This window comes from Carlito syrichta, unplaced genomic scaffold (genome assembly GCF_000164805.1).
Source record: "Carlito syrichta isolate Samal-C Ts95f unplaced genomic scaffold, Tarsius_syrichta-2.0.1 Scaffold312007, whole genome shotgun sequence".
In the NCBI taxonomy this organism is placed as follows: domain Eukaryota; kingdom Metazoa; phylum Chordata; class Mammalia; order Primates; family Tarsiidae; genus Carlito; species Carlito syrichta.
Genome location: NW_007256103.1, coordinates 286,222 through 309,680, shown reverse-complemented (window position 1 = coordinate 309,680; position 23,459 = coordinate 286,222). Strand labels below are relative to the sequence as shown.

At 37.0% G+C, this 23,459-nt stretch overlaps 1 protein-coding gene across 2 annotated transcripts in view; it reads left to right on the top strand.

Annotated features, from left to right (window-relative positions):
• The window catches only part of ZNF507 (zinc finger protein 507), a 36,197-nt gene extending 26,125 nt beyond the window's left edge, over positions 1-10,072 (top strand). For both annotated transcript variants that reach the window (XM_008069417.2, XM_008069416.2), the window contains 2 exons: positions 9,280-9,414; positions 9,533-10,072. In XM_008069417.2, coding sequence (XP_008067608.1) covers positions 9,280-9,414; positions 9,533-9,899 — 502 coding nt within the window. In that variant the 3' untranslated portion in view covers positions 9,900-10,072. The remainder of the gene's footprint in view (positions 1-9,279; positions 9,415-9,532) is intronic.
• Positions 10,073-23,459: the final 13,387 nt, after the last annotated feature.

The following is a 23,459-nucleotide window of genomic DNA, read 5'->3' as shown; positions in this document are numbered from 1 at the left end:
ATTTTTTATGTATATCTTAGTATATATTCCATCTCTTTATTTGCTTTTCTGTGCAATTTGAATGGAAAACTTCAAAGAAACATACATGTTTGAACAATTTACACTGGCATAAATTTGTCATGTTTAATCCCCAGCAATCTCTTTATGTCCCCTGAGAAGGGACATCCAAGTGGTTTGCTAGATTTACAGTGTCCCTCTGAGTGCGAAGGTTTAAAGATTCTTGAGGGAAAATGAACTCTATCACAAAGAGAATCAGCAGTGCATTTATATTGATGTAGAAGATATTTGTCATAGTGTTGTTTATAGTATCAAAAGGATTGAAAACATTCTAACACTATATTACTCTGTAGAATGGTTAAATTACAATATTTTCATAGGCTAGGACATTATACCCCATTGAAAATGTATAATTTTTAACTTGAGAAAAAAATGCTCAGGGAACATTGTCAAAAATAGGATTAAAAATCTGTAATATGATTCCACTTTTGCTTCAGATCTACATATGTACATTGTAAAAGACCAGGAATTTATACAAGTAATTTTTTAGAATTTGTCTGTGTATTTGCCTGCATATTTCATTTTTGCACAAGAATATAGATTATATAATCAGAAAAAGTTTTAAGTAGAGACAGCATTTGCTGACCAGTTGAGTGGGACAGAAATTGGCTCAGCAGCTTAAAGTTAGCCATCTGTAAGCCAGAGGATCTCATTTCCAACATAGCAGACTAGATAACCTGAACAACCCTGTAAGATTAAATAGAGTTCATTATAAAGGATACGCCAGGCTCGGTGGCTCAGCCTGTAATCCTGCGCTTTGGGAGGCTGAGGTGAGTGGATTGCCTGAGCCCACGGGTTCGAGACCCACCTGGGCAACTTGGCAAGACTTTATCTCTACAATAAATCAAAAAATCAGCCGGGCATGGCAGCGCATGCCTGTAATTCTGGCTACTTGGAAGGCTGAGGTGGAAGGATCTCCGGAGCCCAGCAGGTCGAGGCTGCAGTGGCCAGGAGTGGCCACTGCACTCCAGTCTGGGTGACAGAGTGAGACTCCAACTCAAAAAAAAATAAAAAATAAAGAATGCAATTGAAGAGATGCATAGGGTGAGATATGAGGCAAGGGGCAAGGAGCTTCCACGTTCTTCTGGGCATACCACCTTCCAGGAACCTACACATACATGTTCAACTATTCAAAAGCTCTCCATACTCTGTCCTCTGGGGCTTTACAGAGGTTTTATTGCTACATAGGCTTGACTGATTAAATCAGTGGCCATTGTGATTGGCTTAACCTTTAGCCGTCTCCCCATCCCAGATGTTGGAGGTGAGGCTAATGCTGCCTTGGGCTTTCCTATGACCAGCTCACATCCTGAAGTTGCCTAAGGGCTACTAGCCATCATTCATTAGCATACAAGAAGACATCACTTAGGAGATTTTAAGGATCTTAGGAGTTATATGACTGGGTAGTGTCGAAGACCAAATATGTATTTCACACACAAATATGTTTTTCACCATATCATTAATGGATAATATAAGCATGCACATGAGAACTTTAGAATCAGCTTATTTAGTTTTCTCTTAAAGTAATTCTGCTGTTATTTGTATTGAGATCATATTAAACATTTATATTAATTTAGAAAGAATTTAAAATTGTATAAAGTATGGGCTTTTCCATTTTTTCAGGTCATTTATTCTTTACCTTAGTATTTTAAAGTTTTCTTCATGCATATCGTGTATATTTCTTGTTTTGTATGTATGTATGTACATACACATATATGTGTATATGTAGGCAGTATGTGCAAGTTGAAACAATGCAAAGCCATCAATAATATATGGAGAAAATTGCAATTATTCCATAACCTTTAAATCTTTGTCTTAAAGCTGACAGTAAAACTCTTTTACTGTCAGTTATAAATGTATAGGGAAATGAAAAATAGTAAAAGTAATACTTATTTAGTGCATAGTGTCTTAGTTCTTTTTCTATTGCTGTAAAAAAAAATTGCTAGATACTGAGTAATTCATAAAGAAAAGAACTCATGGTTTTACAGGCCAAAAAGTTCAAGGGCATGGCATTGGCTTCTGTTGAGGGCTTTTGTGCTACATCACAACATGGCAGAGAATATAAAAAAGGAAGAGGACATGTTTGAAGAAAGGGAAGACTGAGGAGCGTCCTGGCTTTACAACAGCGCGCTTTCTCAGGAATTAATCCATTCCCATGAAAACCAGTCCAATCCTTAGAGAGCCAGAACTCACTACTGCAACAGCACCACCAGTCCATGCATGAGGGATCCACCTTCATAACCCAAAACCTCCCATTAGGCCCCACTTCCCAACACTGTCACCTTGGGGATTCAGTTTCAGCCTGCGTTTTGGTAGGGACAGACAGACCATATCCAAACCAAGGCATCGTATCTCAGTTTGTTCAGGCTGCTATAACAAAATAGTTAAGGTTGGGTACTTTATAAATGATAGGACTTTATTGCTCACAGTTCTGGAGGCTGGGAAGTCCAAAATTAAGATGCTGGCAGATCTGGTGTCTGATGGGGGCTCCCTGCTTCAGAGATGGCACCCTCTTGCAGCATCCTCACTTGGTAGAAAAGTCCCCAAAGCTCCCTCAGGCTTCTTTAATAAGGACACTATTCACACGGGCTCCACTCTCATGACCTACCTACTGAAGGCCTCACCTCTTAATACCATCACTTTTGGGGTTAGCTTCAACATGTGAATTTAGGGGGAGCCACATACATTCATATCATAATAGTACACTGTAATTTAAAGCTTGGAAACCGTGAGAATTGCCAGGCCCACATGGCTCACGCCTAAAATCCCAGCACTTTAAGAGGCAGAGGCAAGAGGTTTGCCTGAGCCCAGAGGTTTGAGACCAGCCTGAACAACTTGGCAAGACCTCATCTCTTCAGTAAATCAAAAAATTAGCCAGGTATGGTAGCACGCACCTGTAGTTCCAGCTACTTGGAAGGCTGAGGCAGAAAGATTGCCTGAGTCCAGCAGGTTGAGGCTGCGGTGACCATGAGTGTGTCACTACACTCCAGCCTGGGCAACAGAGTGAGACTCCAACTCAAAAAAAAAAAAAAAAGAAACTGAAAATTAAAGTGTTTTATCTCTTTGTAAGAAAACTTGTTTGAACAGTACTTGTCTTCTTCCCTTACAATATGGAGTAAGCATCTTTTCCGTGTCTTGGCAAATTGTCAATTGTCCTTTCCAAGTATGGATCATTTTATCCTTTGCTCTTTCAGGATCAGGAAATATCTCCAAGAGTTCCTTCAGTGTGAAATTTTTATCAGCATAACTTACTTTGAGAACCACATACCTCATCTAGGTCATTAAATTCGTTTTCACTAACATCCTCTGCCTGCATATCCAGAGTTTTCAATGGTGACAGTGTTAACTTTTCTATGGTTAACTATTTGTTCTATAACTCGTTGACATTTTGCCTAATTTTGTTTCCAGGATTATCACTTTTGGGGTTTTTGCTGCCCTTCAATTTTGTTCACTAATTCCCCTCTTTCAATTATCCATTTTTGTAAAATGTCACATGGATTTATCACTGGAAGACAAGGAAGCAACACAAGTACATGCTTTGTTGTCATCAAAGTTGAACTGAATAGCATAGTGACCTATCACTGATAGACTTTGAAAGGAGTAGCCAGATTGTCATTGATCATGCTGCATCTTTGTTTACATAATGGACTGAAGAACTAACTACCTGTGAAGTTTGTACTCCACAGTAACAGCTAGTCTACCTACACTAGTTATTAACTGAAATTTAAACCATACTTTTGGGGAACTGGTGCCATTTAACTAAGCCGTGATAACCGAAATTCATGCATATCAGAACCGTGCAAAGCAAGGACTGTACACACAAACACACACACACACACACACACACACACACACACACATTTATTGTTAGGCTTATTCTTATGTATTTTGTTTTTCCATTGCTATTATAAATTGTGTTTTTTCCTTCCTCTAGCATTTTAGTATTGTTTTCATGTGGAAAAGTTGTTGATCTATATGGAATGTTAGCTTTATGCCCTCATTGAGTTATCTTATTATTTGTAATAATTTTTAATTTTCTGTTGGATTGTCAAGGTGCACAACTGTATTATCTGCAAATAATTTTCTCACCCTTTCCTTTATATTTACATCTCTTGTTTCTTTTTCTTGTCTCGTAGTACTAGCTAGTACCTTTCCAATACTAAATAATCTTGACAATAGCAAACATCCTTGTTTTGTTCTTGGACTTAAAGAAATGCTTCTGGTGTTTCTTCATTAATCTGGAGTTGAGATCTATTTTATCATATTGAGAACTATCCATCTGCCATATTATATAGAGAAGTTTTATTCAGAATGTATATTGGGTTTAGGTGCTGTCAGCTTGATTCAAGTGCCTCCTGAGTATGGTTGTAGGAAACACAAAACTTTACCCTTGGAGTATATCTGTAAATAATCATAATAATATAAAAAACAATTAAATCTGACCTTGAATCCAGTGAAACCTCTAGACCAGTGGTTCTCAACCAGGGGCGATTTTGCCACCACCCCTCCCCCCACCCAGGACATTTGGCAGTGTCTGGAGACATTGCTGTTTGTCACAACTGGAAAAAGGGTGCTACTAGCATTGAGTGGGCAGAGGCAAAGAGAACTGCTAGACCACTTGAAATGCCCAAAAAAGCTCCCACCATGAAGAAGTATCTAGCCCAAAATGTCATGAGTGCCAAAGTTGAGAAACCGTTTTCTAGATCTCACTACTAGCTCACAAAAAATTTGAGGGAGACAGGAACATGATAAATTGCATCATCAGAAAGTCATCAGTGTAATTCATACTATAAGAAAATCCACAGGGCAGATGACTTGGTATCTTCAGCTTACACATTCATGAGGGGGCAGGGCAAGAAAGAAGAACTGTTACAGGTCAAAAGAGACTTAATGTTTGCCAACCAAAAACAGTATATGGATCTTGTTTGGATCCTAATTTGAATAAGATATTTGCAAAAAATCAAGGAAGTTTAAGTTGAGAGGATACATGAAACACAGTTGGCAAAGTGCTGGTAAGAAATCACCAAAACTTAGTGATGCTGAACAGAAACAGGGCATCCAGTAAAAACTAAAGACATCTGAATAAAGCATGGACTTGGTTAATAATATGTATCGAAATTGAGTCCTTGTTTATGACATGTATCACAGGAGTACAATCTGCTAACAGTACATGAAGCTGAACTTTTCTATAGATGGATAACTATTCTAAAATTAGAAGTTTCTAAAATGTTGGATTATAATAGAGTTGTGGGATACAAGTGAGTATTTACTACATAAATAGGCTGCATGCGGGTGAAGAGAAGTTCATTTTAAAAAGGAAAGCAGTTACTTAACAGACTAGTTTATCACCCTTTTTAAGAGGCTTAAATAACATTGGAGAGGTTCTTTAGGATACATTTGCAGTTTCTGATGTTTATTTTCTGACCCAGTTTTTTAAAATGTATGAAATTCTTGTTGCATAAGACTGAGTTTTCATTCGGGGGATCAATCTGGATAAAGAATTTTCTGGTGATGCTTCAGGACAACAGTCTAAGTGTGGAGACAGGTAATTTGAAGAACCAGAATTCCACATCTGTTTTCCCTTTGCAGGACATACATACAAAGGTATTTACATTACAGATTACCATCTAAGTGCTCAGCGTGTGTAAAGGCTTGGCGGAAATGAGTAGATGGACATTTCTTGCCCAGTATCAAGCGGGTGCCTGGCCACAGTGACACAGGGCAATTGCTCCTTTCAAGCTACTGATCTAGAGACATTTGAGCAGGAGATTTTAAGTACACAACACACCACATCACTGTGTGGCCAGTACATTCATACATAGATAAACATTGAATTTAATGGCTTGGATGTGGGAGAAATTGCCAACTACCTGCCCTTTTATAAAGATGTTAGTAAAGATAGATTTACTGAGGATTGTCAAAAAAATTGCTGCATCTCAGATAGAAATGGGCAATATAAGACGCATTAAGGTTAGCCTTTTTAGGTGTAGTCAAGAAGAAAATGTGGTAATTTTTTTAATTCTAGTTATAAAGTCTTAAAGAGAATGTAAGCTATAAAATCTTTAAGAGAATATGCTAATAATTTATAAAATACTTAAATAATAAAACATTTCGATCATTTTAACACATTTTGAAGAAATAAAACATTGTAGGTACAGCTAAAACGTCACTTTCTTTCTTCTTCACCCCTTCCTTCTCAGAGGTAACCTATTGTCCTGATAGTGATCTGTATCGTTTCTAGGCATTCTTAAATAATTTCCATGTGTATGTATAATGTCTGTGTATATAAATAAAACGTGTGTATATATACATTTATATATGTATTAAAAACAATGTATAGTGTTGGTTTTGATGTCTTGACAATTTATTTAAATTGTGTATCAAACAGATCTTTTTGTTTTTCTTTTCATTGATCACTGTTGACATTAGCTTATGGTGCTAAGTGTAGATCTGGTTTTTTGTTGGTTTTTTTTTCTTCCCATTGTAACCACTTTATAACATTCCATTACATGAAAATAAAGCAATCTGTTTTAATATCCTTGTGGAAGAACAGTGGTTGTGATTATGTCCCTTTTTAACTATTCATGGCTATAGAGATCATTCTTGTATGTGTGTCTTTGTGAACATGTACAGGAATATGTTTAGGGTACACATCTAGAGCTAATTTTGTGAAGTTCCAGATGTGTGCCCTTCAGTCTTAATGGATATTGCCAAGTTGCTCTTCTGAGTTTTCACACATATGTACATACATGCAATTTGTGCATTTCCATTTCTACATCTGTGACACATATTAAACTTACCAGAGTCTTCATCTTATCAGATTTATCCTTTTCCAATCTGATGGGTGTGATGCATTTTCCTGATTATTAGTAAGCTAAACATCTTTTCATATGTTTAAATTTATTGACAGTTCTATCAAGAATTGCCTAGATATTGCCTTTAAGTGGACTGGTATTTATTTCTTAAGGTCAGCAGTTATTTTCCTAGGTATTAACCCAAATGGTGAAAAGATTTTTTTGTTTTTGGATTTGTTTTTTTTTTTAGAAAATATAGTTTACTTAGAAAGTAAATGAGAGAGAGAGAGAGAGAGAGGGGAGATTTCACCTCCCCACGGTAGGGGAGGGGGCCAAAGCTTAAGAAAACTTGGCCTGGCCATAGCCAAAGAGCACATGGCCACACCATAGCTTAGCAAAGCAATAGCCAAAAAATTTTATCCACACAAAAACTTGCATATAAATATTCATATCAGCTTTATAATTGCAAAAAACTGGAAGCAACCAAAATCTCTTTCAGTAGGTAAATGAATAAACAAACTGTGTTATAGCCATACTGCGGAATATTACTCAGCAACAGGAATTATCAAGCTATGAAAAGACATGGAAAAACCTTAAATGCAGGTTGCTGTGATTCCAATTATACAACGTTCTGAAGAAGGCAAAATGATGCAGTCAATGAAAAGATGCGTGGTTGCCAGGGATTCAGGGGCAGGAGAAAAAGACGAAAAGGTGGAGCCCAGGGAATTTTAGGGCAGTGAAACTATTGATATGGCATTGTAAAGGTGGATTTATGACATTATACTTTGTCAAAACACATAGGATTGTACGACACAAACAGTGAACCTTAATGAAAACTACAGACTTTCATTAATAATAATGTATCAATATAGATTCATCATTTGTAACAAATATCCCATACTAATGCAAGATGTTAATAACAGGTGGAACTGTGTGCAGGGGAGGAAGCGTATATGAGAATTCTATATACTGTCTGACCAGTTTTTTTCTATAAACCTGAAGGTGCTCTAAGTCTATTAATTTTTTGTAAAAGCACTTCACTGTTAAATTCAGGTTTTACCAAGTATACTCAAATATGTGGAACAGTTCTTTTTTAATTGAACCTTTTTAGAGTATTGTTGCCTGTTTTATTTATGAAATTTGAATGTTGAAGCTCTTTCAAGACTACTACTTCCATTTTCAGTGGGTCTGTAAATAAGTGCAAAGTTCACATTGAAAATCATTTCTTTTTGCTTTCTTAAGAAGTATAGTGGTGCCAGGCATGGTGGCTCAAGCCTGTAGACCCAGCACTTTGGGAGCCCAAGGCAAATGGATTGCCTGAGCCCAGGGGTTCGAGGCCAGCCTGAACAACTTGATGAGACTTCATCTCTACAATATATTAAAAAAATTAGCTGGGCATGATAGTGCACACCTGTAGTTACAGCTACTTGGAAGGTTGAGGCAGAAGGATCGCCTGAGCCCAGCAGGTTGACACTGGTCTGGCTGTGAGCATGCCACTGCACTCCAGCGTGGGTGACGGAGTGAGACTCTGACTCAAAAAGAAAAAAAGTATAGTAGTAAAAGATACCCGCACATGCATGTTTATTGCAGCACTGTTCACAATAGCAAAAACATGGAACCAACCGTGCTGTCCATTGAAATTGGACTGGATTTTTAAAATGTGATACATATGCTCAATGGAATATTACTCAGCCATAAAGAAGAACAAACTTACGAACCTTGCAGCAACTTGGATGGATTTAGAGTCTATAATACTCAGCGATCTATCACAGAAACAAAGAACTGAGTACCATATGTTCTCACTCATAAGTGGACCCTGAACATTTACCATAATACGATAAGAAATGGATTGGCAGTAGCCGGAAACTGCCAAGGAAAGGTGGGAGTACATAACATCAATAAGGGTACCTGATCTCAAACCAGGTGAAGTGGGGGCCAAAGGGAGACCCAAACTTTACCTGTATGATGACCACTTACTTGTATACCTAATCCTGAATTGTACCCCACATCTTTAATTTTTTTAAAAGTAGAATGGTTTAAAGTATTAATTTTCTAAGCTTTCCGTGTGTTTGTGTGCGTGTGTGTGTGTGTGTTTTTAAATACTTTAGAGCAAAGATGTTGTATGTTACTAGATTAGGAATGTTTCCAAATCTTGCAGCAGCTGAAGTAATCTGGAATGCTTGTCTTGATTCTTGTAAACTCTTTATAATATAAATACTTTCTTTCATTGTTTGATTCTAAGACATCCATTCCAGGATTCTCTGAAATCATTATTCCTCTTAGAACCGGTGACATCTTAGATTCAGTGAAATGTGACAACTCTAGTAAGGCCTCAAAAGAAGGAATGTAATAATTGTTACAGAATCATTATAACTTTTTAAATAATGTTATGGGGTCATTCTGATTTTTCTTATACCTGTTTGTCTTTCAGATGCTCTTTGTGTGGGTATGTATGCAGCCATCCTCCTTCTTTGAAGTCTCATATGTGGAAGCATGCTAGTGACCAAAATTACAACTATGAACAAGTAAACAAGGCTATTAACGATGCAATTTCACAAAGTGGCAGGTATTTGATTCTATCCCCTCACCCTTTATTTCTATATATAAATGAAAGCTAGGATTAAATCTACTAGTCCTACATGATAGCCCACTCAAGGTTTGGTGTGTTTTGTTTTGTTTTTAAGAGTTCTGGGGAAATCCCCTGGAAAGACTCTATTAAAGAACAGTGAAGAAAGAGCCGATTCTGTCACTGGAAGTTCAGAAAATTTGGTGTCATCTTCAGAACTGATTTCCCAGGCTCCCAGTGAAGTTATAGGTCCCAACGAGAATGAGAAACTGAGCCCTTCAAGTAATACCTCATATAGTTTAGAAAAAATCTCCAGTCTTGCCCCTCCTGGTATGGAGTATTGCGTTTTACTCTTCTGCTGTTGTATTTGTGGTTTTGAATCAACCAGCAAAGAAAATCTCTTGGATCATATGAAAGAGCATGAGGGTGAAATTGTAAACATCATCCTAAATAAGGACCACAACACAACTCTAAACACAAATTAAATGGAATAATTACTTGAGGAAAACGGTAGAAGAAGATTTCTGTAAACCACGCTTTCACCTTTGCGCTGTCAAATGGTTTAATTGACTAGACACAGAAGAAATGGTGTGATTTTTGAGGAAATGACAGATGTGACTTTGGAACCAAACTTGTCATAAAAGGAATTCCAAGTGGATAAGCAGTAATGATATTTAAATATTTTCTGTGAGGGGAAGTGGGCTGAGAAGGAAGCAGGGTATCATCCTGTATTAACTCTTTGTCACTTCTTCTTAGTGTTGAGTGTATTTATTAATAAAAGCTTATTCTAGTATAGAAATGCAAGCAAGAGAGTTAAGAAAGAACTTTTCAGGAATTATTCCAAAACTTATTGTTAAAAGTATCACAGTCTTAAGCAGAGCTTAGTTTTCCACTTTTGACATGCCAGTTCTAGAACGACAGGCCTCCTGGGAGAAATGGGAGGCAGCTCTCAGAGGGTTTTTTTCCATGTCACCAACAGAGTCAACAAGGAAACAGATAATTACAGGGCTTTGAAATGATCTACCTAAATCCCTAAATTGATAGGAATTAATCATATTTTTAGTCCAGGATATATTCCTTTAACCCCTTAAAAAAGAAAGAAAAGAAGAAAGACCTCTGAATTCAACTCTAGATTGTAAATAGGCACTTCAGAAATAAATTATTGTCTTAAATGTACAGGGAATTTCTTGTGGGCAGTGAAGGAAATAGGTGAATTCCCACCAGATCTCAAGTTCATAGAATTGGTAACTCATTCAAGTGCACTTCTCAGAGTTTCTTTTCAGAGTGTTAGAACATGGCACACTTTCTCCATAGTTACATAGACCTTCTCATAGTCTCTGCTAAATGAGAGCACACTTGTTATCAGAAAGTATGTGTTAAAGCAACAAAGTATGAAAATGTGTATTTAATTATCAGGCCTGGGAAATAGTTTGAACTATTTCCAAAAGTCACTTGGGGGATGAGGGTGGACTTCAGAAGCTCCTTAAAATGAGTAAGGCTATTGAGATTTTCCTTCCTAGAGTTTATTAATTTAGTTACATTCAGCAGAAAAGGACATGTGACTAAAATATGGTAAAAATTCAGGTTGTTTATAAAAATTTTAATAACAAACAGCATTTGGCAAGTCTATAGGAGTTCTCCTATCTAGGAAATTGCATTTTATTAGAGTGTGATAGGACATATAGAAAACCAACTAAAAGTGCTTTAGCATTAAAATTCACCATCAAATAGATGTAATCTCACTAATTACACATTTTGTATTATAATTATTTCAAAGAGTGAAGAAAACAGAGTGTTTTTGTTTTTGCAGTTCTAATTACTTATTTATGCATTATTTTGTTAAAGTAAATTCTGCCTACAAGTCAGAAGGTCAGTGCACTAATCCGTGTACTATTGTTTTCATGGTGCTATTTTTGAATATCTGAATGTTGACTTCTGACATCTCAGTTGAGGCTGTGACTCTGATAAACTTATAATATTGAAAACAGTTTTTTGAATGGGATATTCTCTGTAGGCACATTATAAGAAAGAATTTTATTCCCAAAGTCCAGTATGAATTAAATTAATATTTTTAAAATTATTATTATTAGGAACTATTTAAGTGGGGCCAGGCATATTGAAACATTGTCTGATTTGTTGTTTTAATCTCATTTTGATGATGATATTTAAACAAACATAATTGATTGTAACTGCAGCTTTTTAAGTAGCTTTAATTTATTTATGAAAGTTAATCCATTTCTGATATGTGGCTTTTGAAAAGATAAAATGAATTTATATATACTAAATTATATTCTCCATATCCACTGTATGTGGACTTGTATTCATTTTCTCCCATTTTCAGAATTGAAACATTTATTTTTAACTTCAAATTCAAATAAAGTATTTTCAATGGTTTCATTATTATTACTCATTGTTGCCACTGATATTGTAGGTCAGTTGCTAGTTACTGTGACTCAGTGTTTCTTTATAAAAATCTGTTATCTTACAAATTAATAACCTGGAAGAATTATGTTTTATAATTTTTAAAAATTTTTCCCTTGGCTTTAATTTTATGTAACATTTGGAAAATATTAATGACCAAAAAATCCCCCAAATGTACGGTGAATTTTTAAATTACCTTTCTTCATTTCCTTAAACCACATCCATTGATTGTACTTAAATTTTCCATTTGGAATCATGAATTAAAAATTTTCCCAGCTCATGGGGTAAAATTAACCCAGAAGTTCAAAGCTGTTAAACTTCTGATTCTGGCTTAGACTATCCTCAAATCTTTCTCCTGTCATATCGGATATCAAGGGTATTCCGTACCTTCCCATTATCATTTTGTGGCAAGCCTTGAGTTAACAGTGTCTCTACCAAGAACAATTGAACTTTCTAAAAGTAATAATGAAGATTAAATATGCAGTTAAAATTGTAGAAGAGATAGCTATTAAAATCAGTAGGAATAACATTTTATTTATTGGTGTTAGACCTTTTGTCATACAAAGCTCGTAGTATTTGTTTTCTGCTCTGAACACTTAAAATTCTAAGATTGGATAGTGAAAATTGTTTTTACAAGAAACTTACTGGATATGGCAAAAGTGGAGAGGGGAATGATGATGCATTCTGCTCATTATAAATAATACTTTTCAGGGCTCTATCATTTTCTCCATTTCTTTAATAATCCAGAATATGATAGGGATCTCCAGTGTTCCAGTGGTACCATGCTAATATTCCATTTGATCTGTAGACTGCGTTCTGTGGCCAGACAGTGCAATGTAGTGACAGATTGAAGCCTTTGTTCTATGTCTTTCATTCTATTTAAGGTAGCCATTGGTGGTGGCTTCGTAATTATTTTCTGTTTTTTCTCACAAAGCAGGTGATGGGCATCCATGTTTACATTGTATCTTCCCGCAGTGTAATTGGCTTGACCAAGACAAGCAGGCTTCTCTATTGAGACTTATTGTATTTTTAGTTTTCACAGACGTATTTAATCTTTTTTATTGTACAGCAAGGTGCTCTAAGTAATATTCGATAAGATATATTTAATAGAAATTTGAGTTTGATATTCATGGATATGAATACATGTATTTTTTTAAGAAATAAGTATTGTGTAACACTATGGCATTGCTTCTATAGCCAAAGTATAAAAATTTCTGGAATACAGACATGTAAAGACTACAGTTAATTCTGACACTGTACCTTATTAAAATAGGATGATTTGCATTTTGTAAAATTATCCTGCACATTGAGCTGCATGCCTTAAAGCTGAAACTCTAGGATTGTGTTCATGGTAGAACAGTTTATCTGTTCAGAACAGTGAAGCAAGGTCTATAGCGCTTCTTCAACTACCTTTGGAAATACTGTACAATGTTAGAATAATTTATTTTGCTTTACAGGAGTTTGTCATGTATTGACTTTAATATTGTATTTTGGTAATAAATTTTTTGTTAAAAAAAAAACTTGCCTCTAAGTTTTATTAACAACAGGTTATGTCCATTCTTATCTTGGAAATGTTGACTTTATTACTTAGAAAGTGGTATTTAAATAATTAAAAGCTTCCCAAGGGTTAAACTGAGGCTTATAACTCTTTGTTGACTTGTTAAACTATTGCTGTGTAGCATTAAGCTGTGTTACACAGAAAGAATTGAAAAAACATTTTGCTTTTTTAATGATTTTTACATTTGAGTCTAATTTTTATTTCTTTACTTAATTTTTTTTGAGTTGGAGTCTCACTCTGTTGCCCAGGCTGGAGGGCAGTGGCACGTTCGGGGCACCGCAGCCTCGACCTGCTGGGTTTAGGTGATCCTTCTGCCTCAGCCTTCCAAGTACCTGGAACTACAGGTGCGTGCTAGCACACCCAGTTGTTTTTTTTTTAATTTATTGTAGAGATGAGGTCTCACCAAGTTGCCCAGGCTGGTCTCGAATCCCTGGGCTCAGGCAATCCTCTCGCCTCTGCCTCCCAAAGTGCAGGGATAACAGACTGAGCCACCGCACCTAGCGTTCTCTCTAATCTTTAAACTTCTTTCCTTGCTACACAGTTCATTTTTTCTTCCAAATCACATACTTACATGCTTTCAGTTCTGATGTAGTCCAAGTGCTAAAGACTAGTTCTGCAAAGTCAGAGATTGCCATCATGTGTTCACACCTGGATCATTTTGTGGTCTATAAAATATCTTTTGACATCAGATCTTTATATTGGCAAATGAAGCTACCATCATCTGATGTTAGCCACCTGGGCCACTGCAGCTTTAAGTGACTGAGAGGCCAAATATTTCTTCCCAATAACTATAGTTCCTTGTCCTAAGCTCCCCAGGGACAATATAATCACATCCCCTATCTTTCAAGTACCAAATCTCAAACTGTCTCACTAGACTCGTAAGTTGTAGAAATCCTAGCTTGGAAGGTCTAGAACATGTGGTCCATTTTGGTAGCCACTAGTCACATATGGCTATTCAGCACCTAAAATATGTTTAATATGCTTTTAAGTGTAAAATACAGAACAGTTTTGAAGACTTAGTACAAAAAGATATGTAAAGTATCTTTTTTTTCTGAGTCAGAGTCTCGCTGCAACCCAGGCTAAAGTGCAGTGGCACACTCATGGCCACCACAGCCATAACCTCCTGGGCTTAGACAATCCTTCCACCTCAGCCTTCCAAGTAGCTGGAACCATGGGTGTGCGCCTCCATGCCCAGCTAATATTTTGATTTACTGTGGAAACAAGGTCTCGCCAAGTTGCCCACCCTAGTCTCAAACCCCTGGATTCAGGCAGTCCTCTGGCCTCTACCTTCTAAAGTGCTGGGATTACAGGCGTGAGCCACCACACCCAGCTAAAGTATTTTATTAATAGTTTTTCATATTGATTACATGTTGAGATAATATTTTTGGATATATTGGGTTAAATAATTAAAATTAATTTCACCTGTATTTTTAAATATAGCTAAGAGAACATTTTTAATTTAGTGATTTACATTTTATTCCTGTTAGTGCTGGTATAGAAGAGTGATTAGCAAACTACGGCCCTCACTTCAAATCCAGCCACCTGTTTTGGTAAATACAGTTTTATTGGAGCACAGCCATGGCCATTTGTTTTATGCATCATACGTGTCTATTTTCAAGGTACAACAGCAGCATTCATTGTGACAGAGACTGTATAGCCCACAAAGCCCAAATTATTTACCATCTGTTTGGTAGAAAAAGTTTGCTGACCTTTGAACCAGGACAATGATATAACCTATGCTTTAAAGCTATCAGAAAGAAAAATACCTTTTTATATTGAAAGCTTTTTATAGCAGTTTTATAACTAAATTTTATTGTTTCTCTGTAATTTTTATAGTCTTCCTATTCTACAGCTCTTACCCATGTTTTATGACATTAACCTACTCATTATTTCATCATCTCTGATACTTAAATCCATACACAATTTGTTTAAAATAACACACAAATAATAAATTAAAATGCTGCTATAAAAAGTGTCATTTTCCTCCTGACAACCTTGCAGTGTCAATGTTAGCCCCTGTTGCTTCACCCTGTCAGTGCTGTGGGACTATAGCACCCCACCTGCATGTGTCACCATGGTGCAAGCCACAGTAACAGATCCACTCAACTGGGTCACAATCGACTCGACTAATCCAGGATATACAGATAATAGTCTTAGATGTACCTCTTTATAGTGGATGGCATGTGTGATTCTAAAGCCAAATTCAAGGGTGGGGAGGAGGTTGAAGTTGGCTTTGCCGTAGAGCTGTTGATTAAATTGGCAGAGATAAGAAAAAGTCAGTACTCTTCTACATAGATTTCTTCCAAATCAATCAGCAACGATGTAAAATGAGAACATTTTGGCCCTACAAATTATTAGAGATGTTTCTGTTTTTAATTGGCACCATAAGATAGGCTTACTTAGGTAGTGTGTTTTGGTGTGTGTCTCAGAATCCAAATGAGCGTAACATACTTAAACCCATTTCAGAGTCTTACATGTGCAGCAAAATTCAGTTTGCATACTGGGTTAGGGGACTACAGGCCTCATTTTTCTGGTGGTATTCTAATAAGTATACTGTCTCTAGTTTTATTTGATCTATAAAGTGTCTGTAAGATTATGACTGCTTTGGTTTCTTTAATCTTTCCAATAATGGGCAATCACTGTTTAAATTGTTTGCCTTACAAAAGTAGATTATACAGGTAGCTGGTTTTCCTTTGAATTAAAAAGTTTAATTTTAGGCAATTAATGTAAATTCTTACTGCTGTATAACAAAATCATCAAATGTTGGTGTCTTTTTGCTTCCTAATTCAGCCAGATTTACACCAGTTCACTTAATGCTATTCTGTAACAATTTGCAAAATTGCATGTAAGACAGGCACTTCTGTGGCAATACTGAGGTAAATGAGGTGTTTGTTTTAAGAAGACTGTACATATTAGATAGATGGAGTTTTATTTACACAAATCAGAAAATAATGAATCCTTGGACATGAGCTCTAATCCAACTATTTCATCTTCCTAATTTCTCAGCTTTGTACTTTGTTAAAAGGTAAAATTAAAATATTTATAATTATCCATGTCATTGCTATATTAATCAGTATTATTAAGTATAGTTTTAAAAATAAGTAATCGAGTATGTTATCTTAAATGTTTATACAGTGGAAAATTGTGACCTGAAGAGACTCTCAACAAAACAAAATATGCTATTTATATTTCAGGTCTTTTATTAGCACCCACTAGCGTTATTTAAAGGCTTATTGTCACTACAGTGCACATCTTCAATTTTGGAGGTTTTCCACTTGTTACTTTATTAATTTTAATATCCATATTTTGGATATAATGTGGCTACATTTTACTGAAATAGGCACATCAATCCACATCTTGCTCTTTTTGTTTATATCTGGAGTTCCATTTAAATTCAGTGTTTCCAACCACAAAAGGTGTTAGAAAATTCTATTTCAGGCTTATGTGAAAGAGTATGGCAGGATGTGGTTCAAATCTTAAGTTGTATTTATTTCTGCTCTGTAGCTAGCATTCTGCAAAAAACAGTTATGCTGAAATAATTTTAAAATTGTAGGAAACCAGTGGTTTCAAGGTTATCTTCATTTCCTAAGCCCTTCTCCATATGAAGCCTGAGGACATAGTTGGTGAGGTACTGCCTTCCTGGAATGATGATATTGGAGTCCTTGCAGAGTGTCACCACAGAGGTTAAAAATGTTAACATGAGGTTCCTCAGCATCTGGGCCCACCTGGAGCAACCCTGTGCTTGGGCTGCAAATGCTGATAAGAAGGCTTTAGTGTATTGTCTGAAAGTTTTTAAAAATTACTTTGTAATGGGGGGAAAATGGAGAGAGGGAGCCTGGGTCTTCCTAACGGGAAAGCAGTCACCATGTCCCTCGAAGCACAGGGACGACATGCCTGGTTTCCAGCCCACCAAGAACTGCACGCAGGTATGTAATAGTTACCTCATCTGGTTGGAAAACAGCTTGGCTTTTCCTTTTTTAACCTCCTAGTAGTTCCGTTATTTCCTCTATCTTCTTAAATGAAAAATTGACCAAATAACACCTACCTTGTGTGTATTCAGTGAGATAAATCTACAGAGTACCTAGTCAAGTCTGATACAGTTCTGGACAGTGCTTGGTTCCAGTCCTACCTCAGTGAGCCATGTGACCTTGAGTAAGGCATTGAACCTTTTTAAAACCAGTTTCTTCAGTAAAACAGATGGTAATACTTACCTGGCAGGGTTATTGTAAAGATTATACAAAAGCCCTAGCCATATGGAAGCCCAAACAGTGGTTATTATCATAGTTTGAGCATTAATTGTAAGGAGGGAAAAAAATTAAACTGCCTTATACATCATGGTATCAAAGCTACTTAGGTAGAACTTTGGAAAGAAACATTAGAACCATACTGATTTATGTCATGAGGAAGGACACTCAAACAAAATACCCTGATCCTTAAAATATGCCAAAACAGACAACCCTAGTTTATCGTGCCTAGAATATTGTACCCAATTCACATTACATCTAAAAAGATAACAGTCCAGGAGAAGGTGTTAGAGCATTACCCTGTTACCATTATATTAAGTTTTTACTATTGTTGATACATAATTCTTCTCTTAAAGTTGTAAATTGTCATTAAGGACTTATTTTTGCCTGCTGTGTTGGATACAGGAAAAATGTGAAAATGGCCCTTTCTCTAAATAAGCTTAAAAGCTGGCTGCATTAGCAAAATTTAGTACCTGGGGGAGAGACTGGTACTTAGGATTGTATGCACTCAATGTAATCAGCAACTTACTATATGCAGGTGAGTTTGCACATTGGACTTTTTGTGAACAGTAGCAGTTCTTGGAGAAAATCCAATAAAAGCTATCCCAGATTGTGACGGCTTTGTCACACATGGGTCAGTCTTCTGTCTTACAAGGATGTTTTATCTCCAGGACTCTGGTGCAGAGCAGTCATAATTCTGAAGTACACCTGCAGGCCAGTCCAGATGTCAGGCGCTTCATGGTCAGGTGCTCTCCTACAGGCCTTGGGTGTGGCTTTCCTGATTTCATCAAGTGGCCTTGTGATCAGATAGGAAGATAGCAAAAGTAGCAAAATGAAGTCAGATAAGCACTTTTGTTTAACCCTAACCCATTGATAAAACTTAAAAGATTAAGTGGAACAAGAGCTTAGTAGCCATTATCTCCAGCTATGTTATACCTTACAAAACAAAAAAGAATATGTATGAAAGATACAAAGAGCATGATAACTAATCAAAACAAAATCCTAAAATAGTACGACTTTTCTCGTGTACATAGAAGTGCCCAAATTGAATTCTAGCTGCACCCAAACATTGTATTAAATACCCTAAGGGTTTTTGAAATTCAAGAAGACATTAAATCTTGCCTACACAATAATTTGCATTTACATAATACCTTTCAGCTGATTTACTCAAACATCTACTAATTGAGTTTCTAAATGTCCCTGAGAGAGCTATCCAATAAAATTATATTTTCAGTTTAGAAAGGAATTATGTTTTTCCATAAAGAAGGGAAAATACAACTAGGGAATTTGTATTTAGTAGCTGAAGATATCCTCTAGATTGATGCTGAATTCTTTACTGATACAAATAACTTTTATTCTGGTTCTGCTTCTCAGTCCTCTACACATTACCACACACTAGCTTATTTATAAAATAATTATACTGCTTGTGCTTACAGCGTTTATGATCATTAGAGAAACAAGACCAACAATGTGCATGAAACAATGCACATCAACTTTAATCTTCAAAAGAAGGTACTTTTCACATGAGTTGTGGCAGACACTGCCAATTGTTCCCCAAGATTCTCTTCCATGATGGCAGAATTTTTTTTTAGCTGGGCAGCTCTCTGCCCAGTAGACTGTATTCCCTAGTCTCCCTGTAGCAACCAAATTACGGTTAATGGGGCTTGAATAGTGGTATATGAAACTTTTCAAGATATTAAGCAAACTTTCTAGAGTCACAGAGTTCAAATTTGGCTAAGAAAATATGCCAGTTTTCCCTGAGCCATTCACTGTATTTGATGGCTATCCTTTCTCTAAGCGTATTATAATAAAACATAAAGTCTTGTTTTTTTGTTGTTGTTGTTTTTGTTTTTTGTTTTTGAGTTGGAGTCTCACTCTGTCGACCAGACTGGAGTGCAGTGGCTGCTCCTGGCCACCGCAGCCTCAACCTGCTGGGCTCTGGCGATCCTTCCGCCTCAGCCTTCCGAGTAGCCGCAATTACAGGCGCGCGCTACCACGCCCAGCTGATTTTTTGATTTATTGTAGAGATGAGGTCTCGCTGCCCAGGCGGGTCTCGAACCCGCAGGCTCAGGCAATCCACTCACCTCAGCCTCTCAAAGGCGCGGGATTACAGGCTGAGCCACCGAGCCCGGCTAAGTCTTGTTTTATAAGGCAATAAAGATAGTACATTGGCCACTGCCTTGCTAAGCTGTGATTTGGCCACGTGCTCTTTGAGCTGTGGTCAGGCCATGTTTTCTTAAGCTTTGGCCCTCTCCCCTACCTTGGGGAGGTGACTCTCCTCTTTCTCTCTCTCTCCAGTTTACTTTCTAAATAAGCTATTTTTTAATCTAAAAAAAGATAATACATCTGTTGAAGTTATCCCCAAAAAGAAAAAAACTCCTTGGTGTGCCCTTAAAAGTAAGGGGAGTTCCATCTCCTTCCCTTCTCTTTTCTGCTGGCTGTTATATAAATATGGTAATGAGCCATCACTGACTATAAGAACTAGAGTAATACAGAACTTCTAAAACTCAACAACCACACACACACACACAAAAAAAAATCAAAAATGAGCAAAGGACGTGAATTGACATATCTCCAAAGATATACAAGTGGCCAACAAGTACATGAAAAGATGCTCAACATCACTAATTATTAGGGAACTGCAAATCATAACTACCATGAGATTCTACCTCATACCCACTAGGATGACTACTATTAAAAAAAAAAAAGTAAGGATGTGGAGATATTGGAACCCTTGCTGGATGTAAAATGGTACAGTTACTGTGGAAAATAGTATGGCAGTTCCTCAAAAAGTTAAAAATAGAATTACCATATGATCCCTACACATTCACTTCTGGATATACCCAAAAGAACCGAAAGCTGGGTCTCAAAGAAATATTAGTACATCCATGTTCATAACAGCATTATTCACAATAGCTAGAATGTAGAAGCAACCAAAGTGTCCGTCAACAGATGAACAAAATGTGATATGTCCAGACAATGGAATATTGGCCTTAAAAAGAAAGGACATTTTGACACATGCTACAACATGGATGAACCTTGAGGATGTTATCCTGAGTAAAGCAAGCCAGTCACAAAAAGACATACTGTATGATGCCACTTGTATGAGGTACGTTAGTCAGATCCATAGAGACAGAAAGTGGTGGTTCTCGCAGGCTGTGGGGAAGGTGGAAGAGGGCGTTTCAGTTTAATGGGGATAGAGTTTCAGTCTTGTAAGATGAAGAGTTACGGAGGCGGATGGTGGTGATGGCTGTACAACATTATGAATGTATTTAATACCACTGAACTGTACACTTAGAAATGATAAAAATGGTAATTTTTATATATGTTACCACAATAAAATTTTTTAAAAACTGGTTGCAAGGACCGTGGGTTCCTGACATTGTGGAACTGATCTGCTCACACGACAAGAGAAATAGAAATCTCGTTTAAACCACTGGCCTTTGAGGGCATGTTTCAGTAGCCCAACCTAGTCAATACTAAATCGTCAGCTGTTCTTTCTCCCCTGCCCCCACCCCCAATTATGTATAGAGAACTCCATTAAAGGGGAAAGTACACTGCCAGGATTTTGCCAGGGTCTAAGCACTAAAACGTCTGTGTCAGTGTTTCAGGGGTTTTTTCCATTTTCACTCTCCTGACGAGGCTTTTTAGACTTTTTTTTCCATCCATCCTCCCCACCTATGCAATGTTAATACCATGAAACTACTGTACTGTATCTCTGTTTAGGTACTGTATATATAGCTATGCTTTATACATAAAAATTTCTCTTCAGCCTCCAAGAACCATTTTCTTCCTCCACTGGGGGGCATATTGCCATCGAGGATGCATACTCTTATGTAAATGAGCTGGTTGAAGAAGTTGTGGGGAGGGAAATCTACTTCAAACTTCATCTTCTGGTATCTTGACTGAAAATTCAGGAAGGTCATCAGGAGATTGTGATTAAAACCCTCTTTAGAGGAAGCTGGATTTCTTACCTCCGTCATGGGGAGTCACTAAAGTGCAGAATCCACTGTACTCAGCCTCCACACAGCTGTTGGGATAGTCTGGGTTTTAGCACCTTTCAGGTCTGGAGACTTGCAATCAAACCTGTGAATTCTTAGGCATAAGGGGTCCTTCCTGCTGTCTCATCACTATCCACAGGTTGACTCAGAAAGGTCTGGGAGAAGCACTTGATGTCAGTGAAAAGCCAACCCGGTGCCGTAATTTAAGGCATGGTAAAATGTCTGAATTCAAGAGTGTTTGAAACATCCATTTCTGGCTGAAAATCCTACTTGCAACAGAAAAAAAAGTCCCCAGCCTGACAATGCGCCTTGGCATCTGTTGGTAGGAAAAATTTGCTTCTGGTGTTTTAGACACCTGTGTATAATGCCTGTTTTGCAGGGAATGACATTAAAGCAATCCAAGGAAACAAACTGGAAGGACCAGCCAAGGACAATGATTCTTGGACTAGAATAGCTGACACCTAGGGACTCATCACATTTGGCAAAAAGCTTATGTGATAAAGCATCATCATCATCTGCTTTAGTTGAATAGCTTACCTAGTCATGTCTTTACTCAAAAATATACAATTACAACAGTTATTCTAGTCATGGAAATGGAAAAAGTGTAGGTGGTAACCATGGAAATGAAAGTACTAGCAAGTAGAGGTAAGAAGAGTAGCAGGTGTTAAGGAAGAAAATGAAACAAAACTGCCATGTTTAAATACTTTGCTAACTTTGTATTTTATAGAATCCTTGGATAATTGTGCACCTATGGTAGTCTGCCTATAAATTTAAACCACTACAAATCTAATTAATGCAAAGTTGATTAAAGGAAGAGAAAAAATATGAACAATATTTCATTATGTCTTTTCTGAAGATTCTCACAGGAAAGAAGTCACATATTGACAAATATTTTAAAGGAAGAAAGGAGTAATCCAGTGTACTGTCAATTCCTGTGCAACTCAAATGATCTGTGAGCACCGAGGAAACTGATTCCTAGGACTTAGTGTGGGTTCCCTGAGAACCAAGCAGGCCAGCCCAGGCTCCATGAGTACACAAAGAATGTATAAAATGATTCACTGGGCCGGGCTCGGTGGCTCAGCCTGTAATCCCGCGCCTTTGGGAGGCTGAGGTGAGTGGATTGCCTGAGCCCACGGGTTCGAGACCCGCCTGGGCAGCGAGACCTCATCTCTACAATAAATCAAAAAATCAGCCAGGCGTGGTAGCGCATGCCTGTAATTCCGGCTACTGGGAAGGCTGAGGCGGAAGGATCGCCGGAGCCCAGCAGGTCGAGCGACAGAGTGAGGCTCCAACTCAAAAAAAAAACAATTCACTGGTATGCAAGTAGAAAATGGACTTCCATGTGCAGTTACTTTAGTTAAATATGTTTATATATATACACAGAAAGGACAAAAAAATTTTGTCCAATAGAAGTTTGGAGGCCACTGTTCTGACTTTCGACAAGACACCTGAAAAGTCAACAATTGTCAACATAGAGAAATAAGAAATTGGATGACAATACTGTGGAAAAATATATGTAGTGGGCCAAACTGTCCTATATATGTTCCTCTAAGGGAATACTCAATATTGTAAAGATCTCATTTCTCCCAAACATTTCTATGCATTTTATACAATTCTAGTAAAAACGTCAATGGATTTGGTAAATGATTGTAAAGCTTATCTGAGCAAATAAATAAGCAAAAAGTTTCTAAGATATGTGTATAAAAGAAGTATAATGAAGGGTCACTTGCACTCCGAACTATCAAAGCATTCTATAAACAGTTTTTTAAAACTTGGAAAGTTGCAAGACTAGTTTTTTGTTGTTGTTGTTGTTGTTGGAAT